The sequence below is a fragment of the Balaenoptera musculus genome, chromosome 13, assembly GCF_009873245.2.
Source record: "Balaenoptera musculus isolate JJ_BM4_2016_0621 chromosome 13, mBalMus1.pri.v3, whole genome shotgun sequence".
Classification (NCBI taxonomy): Eukaryota; Metazoa; Chordata; class Mammalia; order Artiodactyla; family Balaenopteridae; genus Balaenoptera; species Balaenoptera musculus.
Genome location: NC_045797.1, coordinates 15,605,556 through 15,626,013, shown reverse-complemented (window position 1 = coordinate 15,626,013; position 20,458 = coordinate 15,605,556). Strand labels below are relative to the sequence as shown.

At 39.7% G+C, this 20,458-nt stretch overlaps 1 protein-coding gene across 1 annotated transcript in view; it reads left to right on the top strand.

The window, feature by feature from the left end:
• Nucleotides 1-20,458, top strand: part of DNAH6 (dynein axonemal heavy chain 6) — a 298,716-nt gene that overhangs the window by 163,555 nt on the left and 114,703 nt on the right. The window contains exons 40-45 of the mRNA XM_036873333.1: nucleotides 2,025-2,182; nucleotides 3,644-3,775; nucleotides 8,361-8,532; nucleotides 9,292-9,438; nucleotides 10,044-10,117; nucleotides 13,737-13,891. Of these exons, the coding sequence (XP_036729228.1) occupies nucleotides 2,025-2,182; nucleotides 3,644-3,775; nucleotides 8,361-8,532; nucleotides 9,292-9,438; nucleotides 10,044-10,117; nucleotides 13,737-13,891 (838 nt within the window). The remainder of the gene's footprint in view (nucleotides 1-2,024; nucleotides 2,183-3,643; nucleotides 3,776-8,360; nucleotides 8,533-9,291; nucleotides 9,439-10,043; nucleotides 10,118-13,736; nucleotides 13,892-20,458) is intronic.

Below are 20,458 nucleotides of genomic sequence, written 5' to 3'. Positions count from 1 at the left end.
CAAACAGGGGCTTCCCTGGTGGCACAGTGGTTAGGAGTCCACCTGCCAATGCAGGGGACACGGGTTTGAGAGACTGGGAGGATCCCACATGCCACAGAGCACCTAGGTCCGTGTGCCATGACTGCTGAGCCTGCACTCTGGAACCCGCGAGCCACAACTACTGAGCCCGTGTGCCACAGCTACTGAAACCTGTGCGCCTGGAGCCCATGCTCTGCAGCAGGAGAGGCCACCACAATGAGAAGCCCGCGCACCGCAATGAAGAGTAGCCCCTGCTCGCAGCAACTAGCGAAAGCCCGCAAGCAGCATCAAAGACCCAATGCAGCCAAAAATTTAAAAATAAATTTAAAAAAAAAAACCTCTTTATGTCTGGTGCACTGAGTTATCTGAACTCAGTAGGGAATAAGCATGAAACTGTTTTGGTGTTTCCTTCAGGCAGCACTTTCCGCCAAGCTTTGTGGAATCTCTCTCACCCTGCTTAGATAAATACCATAACTTTCTGGTCACTTGCAATTTTGAGTCTGGTCCAATATAAAGCTTCAATCCCAAACCCAAAATTTTTTTTGTCTTTTTTTTTTTTTTTTTGAAATATAGTTGATTTACAATGTTGTGTTAATTTCTGCTGTATTGCAAAGTGACTCAGTTATACACATATATACATTTTTTTATATTCTTTTCCATTATGGTTTATCCCAGGAGATTAGATATAGTTCCCTGTGCTATACAGTACGACCTTGTTGTTAATCAGTCCAAACCCAATTTAAAGCTCTTCCTCTCCTCTGCTGTAAGCCAGGTTTGTGGCTGGAGGTGCTGGAGGTGGAGAGGGACATGGGGGCTCTTTTACTCTTCCCACCCTCCCTCTAGGAGGCTCTAGTGTATCTGGATGGGAGGAGAAGGGAAGGACAAGGTTCTCCCTAACTGAAGTTTAGGTGGGCCTCTGTGGATTGCCCCTGCTTCTCCGCTGGCCTGATGGTTGTCCACGTTCTCGGCGTGGCAGGCTTCCAGGAGCAGGTTTTCTCAGGACCTCCCAGAAGAATTGTGCACAGGCCAAGCATTGACCTTCCCACTGGAAGTTTCCCTGATGTTGGGAATCACGGTCTCAGCCGCACTTTGTCCCACCCTCCAGTGGCACATCCTGCAGCCTCCTGCTGCTGGGGTCCACTTGCCCAGCCCACAGCCCTCCCGGGTGTAGCACTAGGCAGAGCTCAGGCCCAGCTGCCTTCCACATTGTCTATCATCTCACAGGCCCTGTCATGCCAGCTGCTTTCCTAGCCCCTCTGTGTTACCCTTTTCCTGCTCAGGTAGGCGCAGGGCAAAGGATGCCAGTCTTTCTGGTGGGGGCTCCAAATTTTTATGAATGGTACTCATAGCACCCCTCCCCACTCTTGACCTGCTACTTGGCTTCCAGAGGCCAGGAGATGAAGTGGGGCACTGAGTTTGCCTCATTTTCTTTGGAACTGTCACATGCTGGATGCCAGCGTGGTGGAGTCACTTCCTCTTCTTAAGTTGTTCTCTTTTCTATGTTATCACTCTTTTTTTTTCCTGTGAATGTATATATTGACTTTCTTTAAGTTAAATATGACATTGTACAGCTCCACTGCACTGGCTTTCCCTTTGATGTAATAAGGATGCTTTTGAATATCCAGTCCTGTTTTCCCTGTAGGGGGTGGTGGGATGGCATTTATGTAAGGAAACTTTTGGGATTCTTCTGCTTCCTCATGTGAAAAGGAAATGACTTTACTCACCCCAGGCCCAGGCCACACAGTTGGTGAGGGCAGTGGGAGTGGCTGGGATTGAGGAAGGTCAACTGAAGTGCTAGGATCCACAGCTTCCTGTCGGAGCCTGGATGGGGCCAGAAGGAGATCTCTCGTCCTCAAGACAAGACTCTGCTGGGACCCTTCTCACTCTGTAGAAACCTGAGCTCATTATGACCTGCACGGTGTTCACTGAGTCCAAAGCCTTACCTAAGTCTTGTCTTATGTTTACCGAGGGCAAATAATAATTCTTAAATTCATGTTATTTCCTAGGAGCACCAGGAAACAAACGAATTGTGATTTTTGTTGATGATTTAAACATGCCCAGACTGGATCGCTATGGCTCTCAGCCTCCCATTGAACTACTTCGGCAATATCAAGATTTTGGTGGATTTTATGACAGAAACAAACTCTTCTGGAAAGACATACAGGTTACTTTAGGTTTTAAATTACTTTGCGTGTTTCAGTTTAAACGGCAATGAAATATGGTGTATTCATTTGCTAAAGTTGCCATAACAAAGTACCACAGACTGGGTGACTCAAACTATAGAAATTTATTTTCTCACAGTTCTAGATGGTGGAAGTCCAAGATCAAGATGTCAGTAGGGTTTGTTTATTCTGAGGCCTCTCTCCTTGGCTTATAGATGGCCGTGTTCTCCCTATGTCTTCTTATGATTTTCTCCCTGTATCCATGTCCAAACCGTCTCTTCTTGTAAGGACACCAGTCATATTGGATTAGGACCCACCACAGTGACCCCATCTTAACTAAATTACCTCTGTAAGACCCTATCTCCAAATACAGTCACATTGTGGGTTATGGGGGGTTAGGGCTTCAACACATGATTGGCCAAGAAGAGGCAGAGAAGGACACATAATTCAGCCCATGACATATGGCCTCTGCATTTCTTGTGTGTAACTCAATTCATTCAGTCTGTATTGGGTTCTCGCCATGCTTGATTCATGAGATGTATAGACAACTGAGACAGCCCCGGCCTCCTGGAGGGCTCAGCTTTGGAGGATGGATGAACATGTGTTTATAATGTAGGTTGATAAGTGGAGAGAGACTGGAGGGGGGCAGGGGTGGGCACTGGGTTGATGATGAGAGAATCCTTCCCAGAAGAGGTGATGTCAGAACAGGATTTTGCAGGCAGGGCAGGGCAAAGCAAGGAAAGGGAGTTATTTACATCTCAAAGCAAGTAATGTGAGACACCGCAGGGGTGTGGAATGTGAGCACCAAAGCAGCAGGACATGCAAAGGTCAGCCCAGGGGGCCCTGGTGCCATGATGAGGAATGTGATGAGGAGCCTCTGAAGGAAACATTGTAGAAAGACCCCCTTGGCTGCAGGGAAGGTATGGACTAGAGAGGAGGCAAGACCAGAGGCACCTGCAATATCATGTATTGACCAGTTGAACATGTTATGACCAGAGGCTCAAAGGAACCTAGCCCTGTATTTCCCCTAGGAGCAATGGTTCAGGGTGCATTAATTCAGTGTTCCTGGCAATTTTATAGAACACAACTACCACAAATAACAAGAACTGACTATACTTAGTATTCATTATATGTATTTTAACCTAAGGTACAAATTCTTACAATTTTTTAAGATTAGATTTTTACATTGGAGTATTTATACAAGATAGATGAGTTAGCTAAGTAACCTTGAGTAACTTATTTAATCATCCAGGGCCTCGATTTTTTCATCTACAAAGTGGAGATAACAACAGTGATCTCCTGAGGTGGTTGTGAGAATCAAGTCAGATAATGTGTTGGAAAATATAACGCAGTGCTGTCCTAGGGTAGGTCCTCCAAAACTGTTGGTTGAGTCCTACTGTTGGGATGGGCACATTGCATGTCCTTCTTTGCTGGGTGACCTGAGTGGATTTCTCTCCATACAGGACGTAACGATTGTATCAGCGTGCGCACCTCCAGGTGGTGGCCGCAACCCCGTGACCGCCCGCTTCATCCGACACTTCAGCATGTTCTCTCTCCCGATGCCCTCGGAGCACAGTCTGAAACAGATTTTTCAGGTGAGGGTGGATTCAAACTTGGGCAAGAGGGGAAAAGAAAACTTATTTGTTCCAAGATTCACACAATCAGGACAGTCCATTTCTAGGGAGCCCATCCATCGTTTCCTCAGCAGAAACCAGGTAAGCACAGGGGCATCTGGGCAGTAGCTGATAGGCATTTGCATCACGGCCTTCTGTGTTTGTGGTCTCAGAGGTAGTTCTAGGAATGCAGAAAGATGGTTAGAACACTGCCCCTAACTCTAAAGAAGGCTATATCCCAGGCCCTTGACTCTCAGCAGGTCTCATCCCTACCCAGCCCCGGCCTCTGTTCTCATCTCCTCGCTGATCGCCATGTCTGTGTCCACTTGCCCAGCAGACACCACCCCTGATAACCCAGCGGGCTCAGGCTCAACACACCAACCCAGAATTCATCACCCCTGCTGCCAACGCCCACCCCCCAGCAGAAACAACCACACTTATTTCTTACATCTGCACAAACTTCCCCAGGGGACCACTTCCTCATCCTTTAACTGGGGGAAATAACTGTGTCTGCCCTGTAAGGGCTCAGCAGAAGTGTTCAGTAAGTGGAAGGCATTATCCTAAGTAGAATGATGAGAGACCATGAAGCAGCGTGACCAGAGCGAGTATGTTATACATACCAACCAGCAAAGACGCTCAAAGGAGACAGCCAGTGAGCTGAGTCCTACAAGGTGGAATTAACAGGGATGAACAGAAACACACAGGTGAATGTGGTCACAGAGGCAGAAAGTGATAATGTGTGCATCCAGGTAGGATGAGACAGGTGACTGGTCTGAAGAAACTGGCTTTGGTGGCAATTACCCAGGAGCCAAAGAGGCAGTGATACAGGCATAAAGTGAGCCTCTGCATTTACCAGCATCAGCCTCTCCTTCCAATGGGGTCTTCTTAGAGGAGAGAAAGGACCAGAACCAGTACGTACACAACAGTCAGCTGGAAAGTGGTTTTCATATTGAAATTACATCCATGGGAAATTATTTTTAATAAATTTGAAGTAGTTCCAATAAGTTGTTTAGGAGCTAATGCCAAAAGGATACATAAGAACTGCCACATTTTGGAAAACTTTTAGAGTGTACTTTAGAATAGGAAAGGATGGGAACTTATCTCCCATAATTAAGCAGCAAGTAGAGAACATGACAGGAAAGTGGGTAACAGGGACCAACACAGGTATTAGACTTTTTAAAATCCTACCTTTTGTTGAGAACTTTTATGTGTATATTCTAAAGTTTGAAATGAGTAATTCCCACCATGGTATCCTGACACACTTTGTGATGTGATCAGTGGTGAGGGGGTGTGCCAAGTAACTTATGCCTGATGATAAGGTACTAAATTCGCAAATTATTTTACATTTTAACAAATTCAAGCAAATTCAAAGTTATCCTAACAACAACAACAAAATGACATTCTTAATAATTCCAAAATATTTTCTTGGGTGGGAGGAAGAAGGTGGAGTCTGGGCTCCTGGAAATGAAACTGATCCCAACCTTCAGCCTCCTCCCTCTGCCTGTGGGAATGTCACATCCACGGAAATGTGTCACTTACAGGAACATCAGCCAGCAAACACATTACAGATGAAAACAGGCAGGAACTGCTTTTTCCCACTGTAACTTAGAGGCTATCATTTAAAACTCGCCCTAGCCGTGGGCGGTAATAGAAATGAAATGCAGCTAAACAGAGATTCTGGGTTGGACTGCATTCAGGTGGGAAGTATATTTTTCTCGTTAGCAGAACACACTGGAGATTTTGTCTGTAGAAAAAAAGGCCTTGGATCCCAAGCTTTCTTTTTAATCATAGCCCACCTTTCCTGTCCTTTGTCATCGTGTGGAGGAGAAAGAACTTGGGGATTACCAAGAATTGAAAAAAGCAAAATCAATAAGTTGAAGTAAATTTGTTGTATTGTATATATATGACAGTATTTATATATATGTAACTATACTGTATATTAGATAGATATAGATATAGATATAAACTGTGTTAGTATTTGTGTGATGGAGAATAAACAGACTGAGATTGTTAATTTTGTCATATATAATGTATACATAAATATATGGTAATTTTTTATTTTATATGTATTAGGATGGTCCTACTCAACATGAGGTCCAAAAAGGAGGATTTTAAATTCATGTTGGGGGCTCAGGAGGACAGTACCTCAAAAAGATAGTCCTCACAAACTGCTTTTAAAAATAATGTTCAACAGAAGGCTCATTGAAAACAAATACTTTGATTTATTTCAAAATATGTCATATATGAGCCCCAACTCTAAAGTCACAAGGGTAGACTTGCAAGCATTTGTTATGCATTCTGGCGGCTTCTCCCATAAGTAATTCCAAAGCTAATGGTGATGGGAATTTATCTATTTAAAAATCTAATATGAGTTTCCCTAGCAACTGGGGCTAGAAGGCTAATAAATACGTACTTTCAGCTTGTGGCAAGTAATATATGAGAAGATCAGAGAGCCATAAGAGAGACTGATGGGAGGACTTATCTTAGATTGGGTAGTCAGGGAAGGCCTCTCTGAAGGACATGTAATGAATGCCCAGCATGAAGAATGAGAAAGTCCCTGCGAAGCAGAGAGCCCCGGGGAAATGGGTCCTGGGGGAGGAGAGAGCATGGGTAGTAAGGCCAGGGAGGCTGACACAGCGACTGGTGGGGAGAGAGGGTAAGGAGAAGAGGCTGGGCAGGGGCAGAGCATGCACTGATGGGGCTGCAGGGCCTTATTTCCCTGATTAAAGGTAACAGAAGGGAGATGAGTGGGAATGGAGAGGCCAGTGAGTAAGGAGGGAGTGAGGAAGCCCAGATGAAAAGGAGTGAGGGCTGGAATGGGGTGACATCAGGGGGAACAGAAGGAAGCAGGCAGATTCAAGAAATGTATTCAAGAGCGACTGTGGGGGACAAAGAAGGGCAGGTGTCAAAAGAGACTTCTAGGATTTCCCTGGTGACACAGTGGTTAAGAATCCACCTGCCAATGCAGGGGACACGGGTTCGAGCCCTGGTCTGGGAAGATCCCACATGTTGCGGAGCAACTAAGCCCATGTGCCACAACTACTGAACCTGTGCTCTAGAGCCTGCAAGCCACAACTACTGAAGCCCGCGTGCCACAACTACTGAAGCCCACGCACCTAGAGCCTGTGCTCCACAACAAGAGAAGCCACCGCAAAGAGAAGCCCACGCACCGCAACGAAGAGTAGACCCCGCTCGCCACAGCCAGAGAAAAACCCGTGCGCAGCAACGAAGACCCAATGCAGCCAAAAATAAATAAATAAATTTTAAAAAAAGAAGAGAAGAGAGACTTCTTTTCAGGGTGGGGCCATACGCTGAGCTGGGGAAGCTGAAGGGTGGGGAGTTCACAGCTGTCAGTAAGTCGAACTTTCAATATACATGAAGGTGAAAGTCTACAGATTTGTTGGTCATTCACCCATAAAAATCAGAGAGAGGACTTCAGCTTATTTCCAGATAAGTGTGAGCACTCCATGAAGACCCTCTGGACCCACAGCCAGCAGAGGTCTAATTACTTGAGAGTGGGTTCGCGATAAGTTCACTGGTCAGCTGTGAATGCTGCTCAGGCAGCACCAGACAATCACAGAAGACAAGAGTGAGTCCATTCTGGAGAACATATTCTGAAATGGAAAGAAGAGGGGTTTTTTGTGTTTTTGTTTTTTGTGTTTTGAGTTTTTTTAATTGAAATGTAGTTGATTTACAATGTTGTGTTAGTTTCAGGTGTACAGCAAAGTGATTCAGTTATATGTATATATATAGTCTTTTTCATATTCTTTTCCATTATGGTTTATTACAGGATATTGAATATAGTTCCCTGTGCTAACCATTAGGACCTTGTTGTTTATCTATTTTATATATAGTAGTTTGTATCTGCTAATCCCAAACACCTAATTTATCTCTCCCCCAGAAGAGTTTTTTCTTTAATTAATTTTTATTGGAATACGGTTGCTTTACAATGTTGTGTTAGCCTCCACTGCACAACAAAGTGAATCAGCCATACACATACATACATCCTTCCCTTTTGGACTTCCCTCCCATTTAGGTTACCACAGTGCATTAGGTAGAGTTCCCTGTGCTATACAGTATGTTCCCATCAGTTGTCTATTTTATACATAGTATCAATAATGTATATGTGTCAATCCTAGTCTCCCAATTCCTCCCTCCCCCCACCCTTTCTCCCTTGGTATCCATACATTTGTTCTCTACATCTATGTCTCTTTTTCTGCTTTGCAAATAAGATCATCTATAACATTTTTCTAGATTCCACACATATGCATTATTATACGATAATTGCTTTCTCTTTCTGACTTACTTCACTCTGTATGACACTCTCTAGGTCCATCCACATCTCTACAAATGACCCAATTTCGTTCTTTTTTATGGCTGAGTAATATTCCATTTATATATGTGCCACATCTAGAAAAGAAGAGTTTTAACATCCACATGTCCTTGCACTGGAATTTGGTTTTCTACTTATTATTAGAAAAAGTATCATCAGATCTGGAGTATATGAAAGATAAATTTTGGTTAAAAAAAAAAATCTAACCATCTCATATTACATTTCTGGTTCTAGGCCATCTTAAGTGGCTTCCTAAATGACTTCCCACCAGCTGTAAAGCAAACTGCATCCAACATTGTGGAGGCCTCAGTTGAGATCTATAACAGAATGAGTGTGGATCTTCTGCCGACACCAGCCAAGTCTCATTATGTCTTTAACTTGAGGGATTTATCCAAATGTGTGCAAGGTAGTGTGTGGAACCTTCATTCTCTGCCCTGCACCCTCCTTCCATTTCCATTCACCCCCAGATCTCTCAGTAGAAGTGTGTGTACCTGGGTGTCTGAGACTTGCCTGGAAATCCCATTACAATGTCCCTATTCAAGTCACCCTCCACCCCCCACCCCAGACTGGCTACTTCACAGCTTCCCTCAAACCACCCTCCCATTTCTCACTCCCAGCTGGTGGCCTGTATTCTTTTTCAGTGAAAAAAAAATAGAAGCAATCAAACCAGAAGGGCCTCCTCTTCCAGATCTCCCAGACATCCTGCATCTGCCTTCCCTCCCACAGGGACAGTGGTTCAGCTGTCCCTGCCCCTAACATGTGCCAATAGTCCCCCCCCACCCCAGTACTGAATTGCATCCCCTCCTGCCCACTCAAGGATTTTGCTTTTATAATTCCCCCTTCTCTTCTGCATTGTCAATGCTTCCTCTTCTATCAGATCATTCCTAACAGCATAAGACCCTGCTATAATACCTCACAACTTAAAAAATAATTCTCTTTAGGCCCCATATCCCCCTTCTGCTACCCTCCCCATTTTCACTGCTAATGTGTCCCCAGTTTTGCTTTCAAAAAACGAGATCACCATTATTATATGTGTATATCCCCTGGGGAACCACCCATTTCTGGTAGTGTGGGGATAAAGTTGGACTTAAGGATTTCCTCATTAATTAAACTACTAGATATTCCACAATTAGAATTTTTCTTTTCTCCTTTTCTTAAAAAACAGGTATCCTTCAATGTGATCCAGGAACAATAAGAGAAGAAATACAGATATTTAGACTTTTTTGCCATGAATGTCAAAGAGTCTTCCATGACCGTTTGATTAATAATGAAGATAAGCACTATTTCCATGCTATTTTGACAGAAATGGCCAGTAAATATCAATCTTTACATCAATCTTTATTTAGCTAGGTTTTTTTTGTTTTTTAGTAGAAAAACAATTTGGTTTCTAATCCTAGCCATTAGACTACCAGGGAGACACAATTTGGTTTCTAAAATGAGCAAAACGAATTGTAATCATTCATGAGTAAAAGTTTTTTTCTTCATATATTTATATATGACCCAAATATATAACAATATATGAAATATTATGAAAATCATTTTATTGAAATTCAGGAAGGGTTAATATTCTTAATTCAGTATAGAATTTTAAGTAGAGGAGGGAAAGTAGGAAAAAAATAGCATTTTGTTGGATAAGAAACCAGTATATTTCTAAAGTATTTCTAATTTATTAATATGTATTCAATATCTGTTATTTAATAAAATGTTTACTAATAGTAAATATTCTTAATCTTAAATCTGGGAGATTATCAACCAAACTAAAGTGGTATGGCATTAACATGGCTTTCCCTCAGTTTCATGTGTACCAATTAGGCTTCTAAATAAAGTAACAGGGGTTATTATTCTGTATATCTTATCATTAATATCCTGCATTCAAGCTTATTGTTATACTAAGAATTGATTTTATTTTTTGAATAGACAAACATTTTGGAATTGCAATAGGCCTGGAATATTTTTTGACTAGACCCATCATATTTGGAGATTTCATTAAGGTAAGTATGTTGTATTGATGACTACATGTGAAGACTATAAAGCATTTACTATTTTCTACTTCAAGTTCATATTCTACAAGAGCTTTGCACATGTGAAGATTAGAGATCTAGACCAGGGGTCAGCAAGCTATGGTCCATAGTCCAAATCCACCCACAACCCATTTTTGTAAATGAAGTTCTACAGGGACTCAGCCACGGCCCATTTGACTGTGTACTATTTATATGACTGCTTTCTAATGACTAGGCAGAGTGGAGTAGTAGCAACACAGGCTATATGACCTGCAAAGCCTAAAATATTTACTATACGTCCCTTGAGAGAAAAAGATTGCTGACTTCTGATCTAGCTACATTCATTTTCATAATAGTTTGAATAATTAAAATACATTCATTTTAATCAGGTATTCGATTTGGAAGGAAGCAAAGAGATTTAGTCTCTTAACTCAGGACCCAAATTCCTTTCCTATAATCCTGTGTAGTTCTTCAGCCTCTGCTCAGAGGTTTCCAGTTATGGGAAGCTAATTAGTTAGCAGTTCTGCCTTCTTCATTTCAGGGTAGTTCTAATTAGTAGCAAAATTTTCCTTGTACTAATTTCCTTAAGTCTGTTCCCCCAATAACATCTACACATAGGCCCTAATTTTACCCTCTAGACCTACCTAGAATAGACTTATTCTAGATGAGTAACCTTATTCTATGTTAGAAGACTTCCGTCTAACCACCCTACCTATGTTGACAGATAGCCATCTTGTTTTACCAAGTTAACTCTTGTTTGGGTACAACATTCTTACTGTCCCTGAGAGGGCAAGGGCCATGTTTGTTTTGTTCATCCTAAATCCCTAGTTTCTTGCACAAAGCTAAGTATATAGCAGGCTCTCAATCAATGCTGTTTAAACAAATGAATGGACTCATCTTTTTATCATACACATATGCAATACCTCACCACCCTGATAACCCCTGACAACTAAAAAAAAATACTAAACAATTTATTTGTATGAAATATATTTATTTTTTAAATTAATTTTTATTGGAGTATAGTTGCTTTACAATGTTATATTAGTTTTTACTGTAAAGCAAAATGAATCAGCTATACATATATATATATATCCCCTCTTTTTTGGATTTCCTTCCCATTTAGGTCACCACAGTGCATTAAGTAAAGTGCCCTGTGCTATACAGTATGTTCTCATTAGTTGTCTATTTTATACATAGTATCAATAGTGTATATGTGTCAATCCCAACCTCCCAATTCCTCCCACCTGCCCCCCTTTTCCCCCTTGGTATCCATACATTTGTTCTCTATGTGTGTGTCTCTATTTCTGCTTTGCAAAAATGATCATCTATACCATTTTTCTAGATCCCACATATATGCATTAACATATGATATTTGTTTTTCTTTCTGAACTTACTTCACTCTGTATGACAGTCTCTAGATCCATCCATATCTCTACAAATGACTCAATTTTGTTCCTTTTAATAGCTGAGTAATACTCCATTGCATATATGTACCATATCTTTTTTATCCATTCATCTGTTGATGGACATCTAGGTTGCTTCCATGTCCTGGCTATTGTAAATAGAGTGGCAGTGAACATTGTGGTACATGACTCTTTTTGAATTATGGTTTTCTCAGGGTATATGCCCAGTAGTGGGATTGCTGGGTCATATAGTAGTTCTATTTTTAGTTTTTTAAGGAACCTCCATACTGTTTTCCATAGTGGCTGTATCAATTTACATTCCCAGCAACAGTGCATGAGGGTTCCCTTTTCTCCACACCCTCTCCAGCATTTATTGTTTGTAGATTTTTTGATGATAGCCATTCTGACCGGTGTGAGGTGATACCTCATTGTAGTTTTGATTTGCATTTCTCTGATAATTAGTGAGGTTGAGCAGCTTTTCATGTGTTTGTTGGCCATCTGTATGTCTTCTTTGAAGAAATGTCTATTTAGGTCTTCTGCCCATTTTTGGATTGGGTTGTTTGTTTTTTTGATATTGAGCTGCTTGTATATTTTGGAGATTAATCCTTTGTCAGTTGCTTTGTTCGCAAATATTTTCTCCCATTCTGAGGGTTGTCTTTTTGTCTTGTTTATGGTTTCCTTTGCTGTGCAAAAGCTTTTAAGTCTAATTAGGTCCCATTTGTTTATTTTTTTTTTTATTTCAATATTCTAGGAGGTGGGTCAAAAAAATATCTTGCTGCATCCCACTACTGGGTATATACCCTGAGAAAACCATAATTCAAAAAGAGTCATGTACCAAAATGTTCATTGCAGCTCTATTTACAATAGCCAGGACATGGAAGCAACCTAAGTGTCCATCATCGGATGAATGGATAAAGAAGATGTGGCACATATATACAATGGAATATTACTCAGCCATAAAAAGAAATGAAATGGAGGTATTTGTAATGAGGTGGATGGAGTTAGAGTCTGTCATACATAGTGAAGTAAGTCAGAAAGAGAAAAACAAATACAGTATGCTAACACATATATATGGAATCTAAGGAAAAAAAAAAAAGGTCATGAAGAACCTAGTGGCAAGATGGGAATAAAGACACAGACCTACTAAAGAATGGACTTGAGGATATGCGGAGGGGGAGAGTTGAGATGTGACAGGGTGAGAGAGAGTGTCATGGACATATATACACTACCAAATGTAAAATAGATAGCTAGTGGGAAGCAGCCACATAGCACAGGGAGATCAGCTCGGTGCTTTGTGACCGCCTGGGGGGGTGGGATGGGGAGGGTGGGAGGGAGGGAGATGCGGGAGGGAGGAGATATGGGGATATATATATATGTATAGCTGATTCACTTTGTTATAAAGCAGAAACTAACACACCATTGTGAAGCAATTATACTTCAATAAAGATGTTTAAAAAAAAAAAATGTCTTGCTGCGAAATATGTCTATTTAAATGTATTCTTAAAATCAAAATCCAAAGTTTATTTTCAGGTGGTGATTATATTTCCTGTGTGTTTCTAACGATATTATTATCAAATGGGGAAATGAAGCAAAGCAAAAAGAATAGTTGGACTCTTCTTCCATTGCCTATATGTATTTTAGTCAATGGTTCCAAAAGAAAATGTCCCCAGGGCAGTTGCTAGGGCAAAGACAAGAAATTATCAATAGGTCCAAACGGACACTCAGTTGCCTATAGTTTACACCAAATATCATGCTTAATGATTTATTTAATTAAATGACTGCTGTGTAAAAACTATGTATAGTTCTGGCATGACTTTTTATAACACAGTCTTCCATACATAATTTTCAACAACTTTGCTTTTCTGATGTCAACAGCTTAAGAGCAAAAGTATGAAACCAGAGTAAGTTAAAGTGAGAAAAAATTTTAAATTATTTCTGAGCTTCTGTGTGAGTTTTATTGCACAGATCATTGAAATTCCAATGTACCACTTGAAGAGGTTTAATTAAATGGATTTTTCAGTTAGCCATGAACATCTGAGTTTCTTTAAACTGATTTCCTTGGTTTAAAGCCCTGCTAGCTTATATAAGCAAATGATTAAATTAAAATATAGATAAAATAATGTTCCCTCCTAAGGTTATGTATATTATATATATTTATATATCAGAATTGATCCAACTTGGTTCTTCTCCAATAAATCATCTTCTAGTTTGGAGCAGATAAGACTGACCGGATTTATGATGACATGCCTGATATGGAGAAAATCGCAAATGTTCTACAGGACTATCTTGATGATTATAACCTTATAAACCCCAAAGAAGTAAAGCTGGTGTTCTTCCAGGACGCTATAGAGCATGTTTCAAGGTATAGTGTCATAATGTGCCTAATAATGCATTGATCTAATTTCATTTATATTAAAAGGTAAGGATTAAGTTGTAAAACACTCTTTAAATAGATTGCTAGATGGACAAAGGTCTATTAGCAAATCTTGCTGTAACTTAAAAGTTATTTTTTGATATATTTAAAATATATATGGCATGAACTTTTTATGGAATCTCAGAGGTCATTATCTTTGCTAAATATTAATAGATTGTTTTTGTTTTTGAAGATGTCCTATCTCATTCCAAAAAAAAGATCTAAGGTTGTTTACAGATATGTACAGTATAACCAGGCTGATTAACATGCATGCCTAAAGAAATAGGGAGTTTTTCTTTATTTATAGCAAAACAAGTTGAATGCAAGGATCATAGATTCCATCTGCTTATGAGTCTGACTCATACCCACTGCAAGTATCTTTTAAGGGTCATCCCCAACACCTAGGTATGCAGCCTGAATATCTGTAGTCCTTGGGGCATACACAACTTTTTAAAGTGGCTCATGTCCTTTTGAACAATTCTTAAATTGTAAATATGTGTTAAAAGTGTTGAAATGATAAGGTACTACTGTATAGCACAGGGAGCTATATTCAATATCCTGTGACAAACCATAATGGAAAAGAATATATATATATATATGTATGTATGTATAACTGAGTCACTTTACTGTACAGAAGAAATTAACACAACATTGTAAATCAACTATACTTCAATAACAAAAATTTTTTTAAGTGTTGAAATGACCCTTCAAGAGTAAGTCAAAATCTACTCCCTGTGACTTCTTATATTCATTCCGTCCTTTGGAGTCGTAATAATAATAATAATGGCACTGAGTGTGAATATAATCCATGATATGGAGTATCTCATTTAACTCTGATAACACCTCTCTATGGCTCAATATCATGATCTTTCTAAATATAAGGCTCAGAGACTGTTCCAGTTGTCTGTTGCTGCATAATAATCCACTGTAATACTTAGTAGCTTTATTTTTTCATTACTTCTCATGGCTCCCAGCCATTCTCTCCTGGGGTCTCTCATGCAGTTGCAGTCAGACAGCACCTAGAACACCTGGCCCATCTCTGCCTCCCTGTGGACTCCACTGTCTCTCCAGCAAGGCAGCATCAGAGTGCAGGGGCTTCTTACACAGTGATTCAGGGCTCCAAAGGCTCGTGCCCCAAGAGCGAGCCAGGCAGAAGGCAAATGGCCTTTCACCACACAGCCTTGGAAGTCACTCAGCATCACTTCTACCATACTCTGTCAGTAAAAGCATCATACAGGCTACCCAGGTTCACAAGACAGGATCAGAGACTCTATCTCTTCATAGGGTCAAAGAGCAAGTAGGACCAGAAACATTATTGCAGGCATTTTTGGACAATACCGTGTGCCACAGAGAGATTAAGTGAATTGTCCGAAGCCCTCTAGCTGGTGAGTGGCAGGCTGGAGATCGTATCCAGTGCTTTGATTTTAACTTCACTGTAGATGCCTCCACCCAAAATGGATCCCTCTTTTTCCTAACAGCCTTCCAAATATTTGCAAATCATGACCAAGTTCTTCTTAGCTTTACCTTCTCCAGGCATAATTATCCCAGATGTTTCACTATTGCCTATTAGCAATTATTTCCAGTCTTCAACATACTGAGCCCTTAATAACTTTTTGATGTTTCACTTAAAATGTGATACCCAGATTTGATATAGTATTCTGTGGAATAAGCAGTGCAAAATGTGTGTGAGGACAGGATTTCCCATGGTCTACTACCATGGCAAGATTTTAATTGCTTTGTTTGTTTCTCTTGTCAACTATATTTTCGTGTTGGACCTTGTTAAGACTGACAGATCTCCAGGATTTTTCTTCCATAACCATAAGCAAACCAAGTCTTTTGCCCTTCCTATACTTCTGCTATTTAATGAACTCTAATTCAAGGATTTATGTTCATCACAGCTCAAGTGTTGTAACATAAAATAGTTTTTCATTGGGTTGTCAAGATACCACTTGCTTCCCATCTGTCCCCCTGCCAATATACCCACACGCTAACTCCTAACAACTTTTATTCCCATAGCTCAAGCAAGCCCTAAGCCTGAAAGAAAAAAGAAAAGAATGGCAGAACTCTGGTCTGAGAAACTTCCTGAAGAATAGACCAGATGATAGGCAAATTCGGCTTAATTATATTTATAATCTCTCTTACTTTTGTGAAAGGGAATCACCAGGCTACTCAAGGTTTGCTTAAAATATTACAGAAGGAAATTAAAAACCATTTGTAAAATGGGGGATTTAGTTTTCCTGCAAAAAGGACCGCCATGTGAATAACTATGTAGATGTGTTCTCTTTTTTTCTAGAGAGGAATTTCTACTTGTCTTAAGTAAGAACTTTCAAACACCTACTACTGATTAGCAATTGAAAAGGACTTCCATTATGAACATGAGTTTTGGGAAAATCACTAAATATTCAGCAATATAGCAGATACTACATTTCCATTTGTTAACATTCTAGTTTCTTGTTTTGTTGCATAGGATAACTGAATAACAGCCTTCCCAACTCAGAAAAAATAAAAATTTACTTCAGAGCCTGTGCTTTCGAAGAGCAGTTTGCACCAAGCCGTTTACCTATTACATGCCCCCAAAGTTGTCACCATACTGCAAGGATGGTCAAATGGATCTCTCTGTTAAAATAAAGTTATTAATTAGGAGAGCCATCTCTTGCCTCCTACAGCAGAGAAAATGTAACTTTGGAGGATTCTCAGTGGAGGGAGTTTTTTATCCATTGATATGTAAGTTGACAGAAAAAATAACACTGGGAAGCAGAAAGGACAAGTCATTTGTTTCAAATAATCTCAGATGGAAAAAACAAATTACTATAATGTAAATGAAACAAGGAAAGAGTAACATATAAAGTGCAAGATATTTATGATAGTCAATATTTTCATCCACTATAGAGCCCTTGTGCATTATGGGAAAAAATAACAAAACATTATTACATATCCATTCAGCCCTCAATTTTATACTCTCAGAGGTAGCTGAGGAGATATAAGCAAATGATCTGAAGTGTCGTCTGTTAGATGTGCATTGTGATAGAGATATAGCAGTGGAAATAGTACCTGTGGGTCTTAGTTGTTTTAGGGGAGGAGTTAGCAAAGTATCTGTCAAATGAAAAAAAAAAAGCACAATGTGAGGGTTATGAGTTAAGTTTTATTGGGGGGAAAATGAGGACTATAGCCCAGAAAACAGCCTCTCAGGTAGCTACGAGGAACTGCTCCAGAGAGGTAGGGGGGAGATGATTTTGGTGAAGGGGGGTACGTGCAGTCAAGCACACATTTTGGCAGAAGGTTGCTGTTAGTCACAAGGAGCAGATGTCTCCGTTAACGATTTTAGTGCTTTTCTAGATATGAGAAGATGCAAGAAATCGAGCTCGTAAAATCTCCTGAAAATATATATCTGAAGACCTGTTCTGCCAGTTTTTCCTAGAGCACAGAGTTCCTCATTCCTGATCTCCACCCTGAACTCCTTTCAGGGTGTGTTGAAGGTCAGAGACTGCAGTGGTTAGTGACTTCATCCTTGTACAACCAGGTGGCAAGCGACAGTTTTTAGTCGGCAGGTCCTAGGGAAGGGAGCTACAACCTTCTTTCATAAAGGGCCAGATGGTAAATATTTTAGGCTCTGCTGCAGACCCTGTTACAATTACTCAACTCTGCCATTGTAACACAAAAGCAGCCACCTCCACTCAGTGAATAAATTAGCGCAGCTCTGCTCAAATAAAACTTCATTTATGGACACTCATGTTGGAATGTCATGTGATAATGTCACATATCATAAAATATTACTCTCTTGATTTTTTTGTCAACCATTTAAAAATCTAAACACCACTCTTAGCTCATAGGCCATAAAAATTTTTTTTAATTTTTTTGAAGAACCAATCTGTGGGTAAGTTTTGGCCCATAGGCCATCTTTTGCTCACTCCTTTTCTAGGCAAAGCAGTGTTATCAAGGCTTTCTGGGCAGTGAAACAGCACACTCACTGTAAGGGCAGGAGAGAGTGTGAAGCTGTAGAAGACCAATCTGAAAGTTTGATACTTATTTCAGACGATCCTGAATAATGACCTAGGAGTCTGCGCTTTGTCCCAGAGGAGCATTTTCAAATCAGTCCTTGTAGGCTCCCCGTTCTAAGCTCACGCTACGCAGCTTCTATGCCCTGCCATCAAAGAAGATGGCGCATAAGAACTATTTAACCACTGTTGTCTAATTCACAGTTTTTAAGGTGTTTAGAAGTTGATTACCTCAATACAGGTGATTTGGTGATAGTGTACTGAATTTCAGAGATAGTTAGAATGAGAAATCACATGTTTATTTCCTTTTTTCATAAATGTAATTTTACTTATAAAAATGCCTATTACCAAGATCTTTTTAATGATAGAACTACTGCATAAGGAAGACATCTTTATATTTCCTACAAGGGAGAAATAGATCTACTTCGTTTTCTTTAAAAAAAAATAGTGATTATTTTTCTGATTATATACTAAATACACTTATTACAGTAAATTTACAAAAACATTGTTCGTAATTCCACCTCCTCACCTAGAGACAGTCACTTAAAATTGTATGGTGCTTTCAAATATAAGCATATATAATTTTTTTACAAAATTCAATTATGGCACATAGAGCTAAACCTTATGCCTTTAACACATTTCATTTGCCTCCACAAGCCTATATAATTAAATATTATTTCAAAGTATGGCTTTAACAACCACAGTTATGCCATCTTAACTTATTTTCTAACTTATTTTAATGCATCCTCTTTTTTGTTTCATGGATTCTCTCTCTCTCTCATGATCTGAAAGGATTCTATTTGCAGCTAGCATTAAGGTTTGTTTTTTAATATTGTCAATATGATAACAAAACCATGAAAAGAACTAAATATCCATCAGTAGGGAACCGGTTAAATAAATTATGGTATATCTATTGTTGTATTTACTAGCATGAGAATGTCCATAAAGCATTATTTAGCAAAACAGTCACAAAACAAAATGTGGTGTAGAGTTTAATTCCATTTTTGTAAACACACACATACAAGTCAACAGACATAAATTTATTTATGAAACACCTACTATGTGCTACACACTGCTCCCATAGAGAGCAGGACAGCATCCAGGCCCTCGCGATAGAGCTTACAAGTGGTAAAGTGTTAGCAATGGTTTTTTCCCATCAGTTACAATGATCATATTTTACTTTCTTAATTAAAAAAGTAATAAAGCCATTATCCTTTTCAAATATTTGAACTTTGTTTTTTCCAATTATCAGCATCATGAATTAAAAATAGAGAAGATAGATGACAGATACCTTCCTATTAAAAAAAAAGAGAGAGATTGAGAGAGAGAAATTAAACCTGCTTTTACATTTCTCTCATGATTTCTTAGTTTCTGATGACCCGATCTGAGATTTTAGGTGATAATTTTTTAAAAAGAAATTTTTTACATTTGCATCTTCTTTTTAAGGTGAGTTTATTGACATTACCATTACCTATTTTTAGTATAAATTTATTTATTTTTGGCTGCTTTGGGTCTTCATTGCTTCGTGCGGGCTTTCTCTAGTTGCAGTGAATGGGGCCACTCTTTGTTGCGGTGCGCAGGCTTCTCACTGCAGTGGCCTCTCCCGCTGCCGAGCACGGGCTCCAGGCACGTGGGCTTCAGTAGTTGTGGCACACAGACTCAGTAGTTGCGGCTCGTGGACTCTAGAGTGCAGGGTCAGTAGCTGTGGTGCACAGGCTTCATTGCTCCGCAGCATGTGGGATCTTCCCAGACCAGGTCTCAAACCTGTGTCCCCTGCATTGGCAGGCAGATTCTTAACCACTGCACCACCAGGGAAGCCCTACCATTACCCTTCTATCTTAACAACAGTATATGAACTTGACTCTCATACAAACTGCTCACTTTTATACTGGCATCCCTTCCCCCTTTTTCTTGAGTTTTTGAATTTTATTCATACTTCTCTATATACCTTCAAGGACTCTTTTAGGAATGATTTGCAGGTGGTTTACTCTCTGAGAAATAAAATGATAGTTTTCCCTCTTAACCATTGTGGAATGTCATCTTGTAAAAGAGATGCCTAAGGCCAGCCTAAAATTATTTGTCCCTTTGGGACTAATCTATTATATCTATTTTTCAGATGCTCACAAATTTTCAATTATGTCTAAAATATAGATTTCTCTTTCATACTTTGATTCACATATGCATGATTACATACATTCACCTACACACACACACATAGTTTATTTTATATTTATAGATCTCCTAGAAAACATTTAGTGTTCTGCTTGTCTTCTTTGACTTTCTTTCCTGACACTCAGTGACTTCCTCAGATCTAGGGGCTCAGCTCTGGGGGTTTCTTCTATTATTTCAGCTCTATCCCCCCTTTTTTCTCCTAGAATTCCTATTGTGTGGCCTCTGGGATTCAATTTGTTTCTCCTGTTTGCCTTCCATTTTCTCTCTCATCGTTTTTAATATCATTATCTTTTTTTCTCTGAGGTCTGGCTAAATTCCTTGAGTTTGCCTTCTACTTCACCTATTCAAT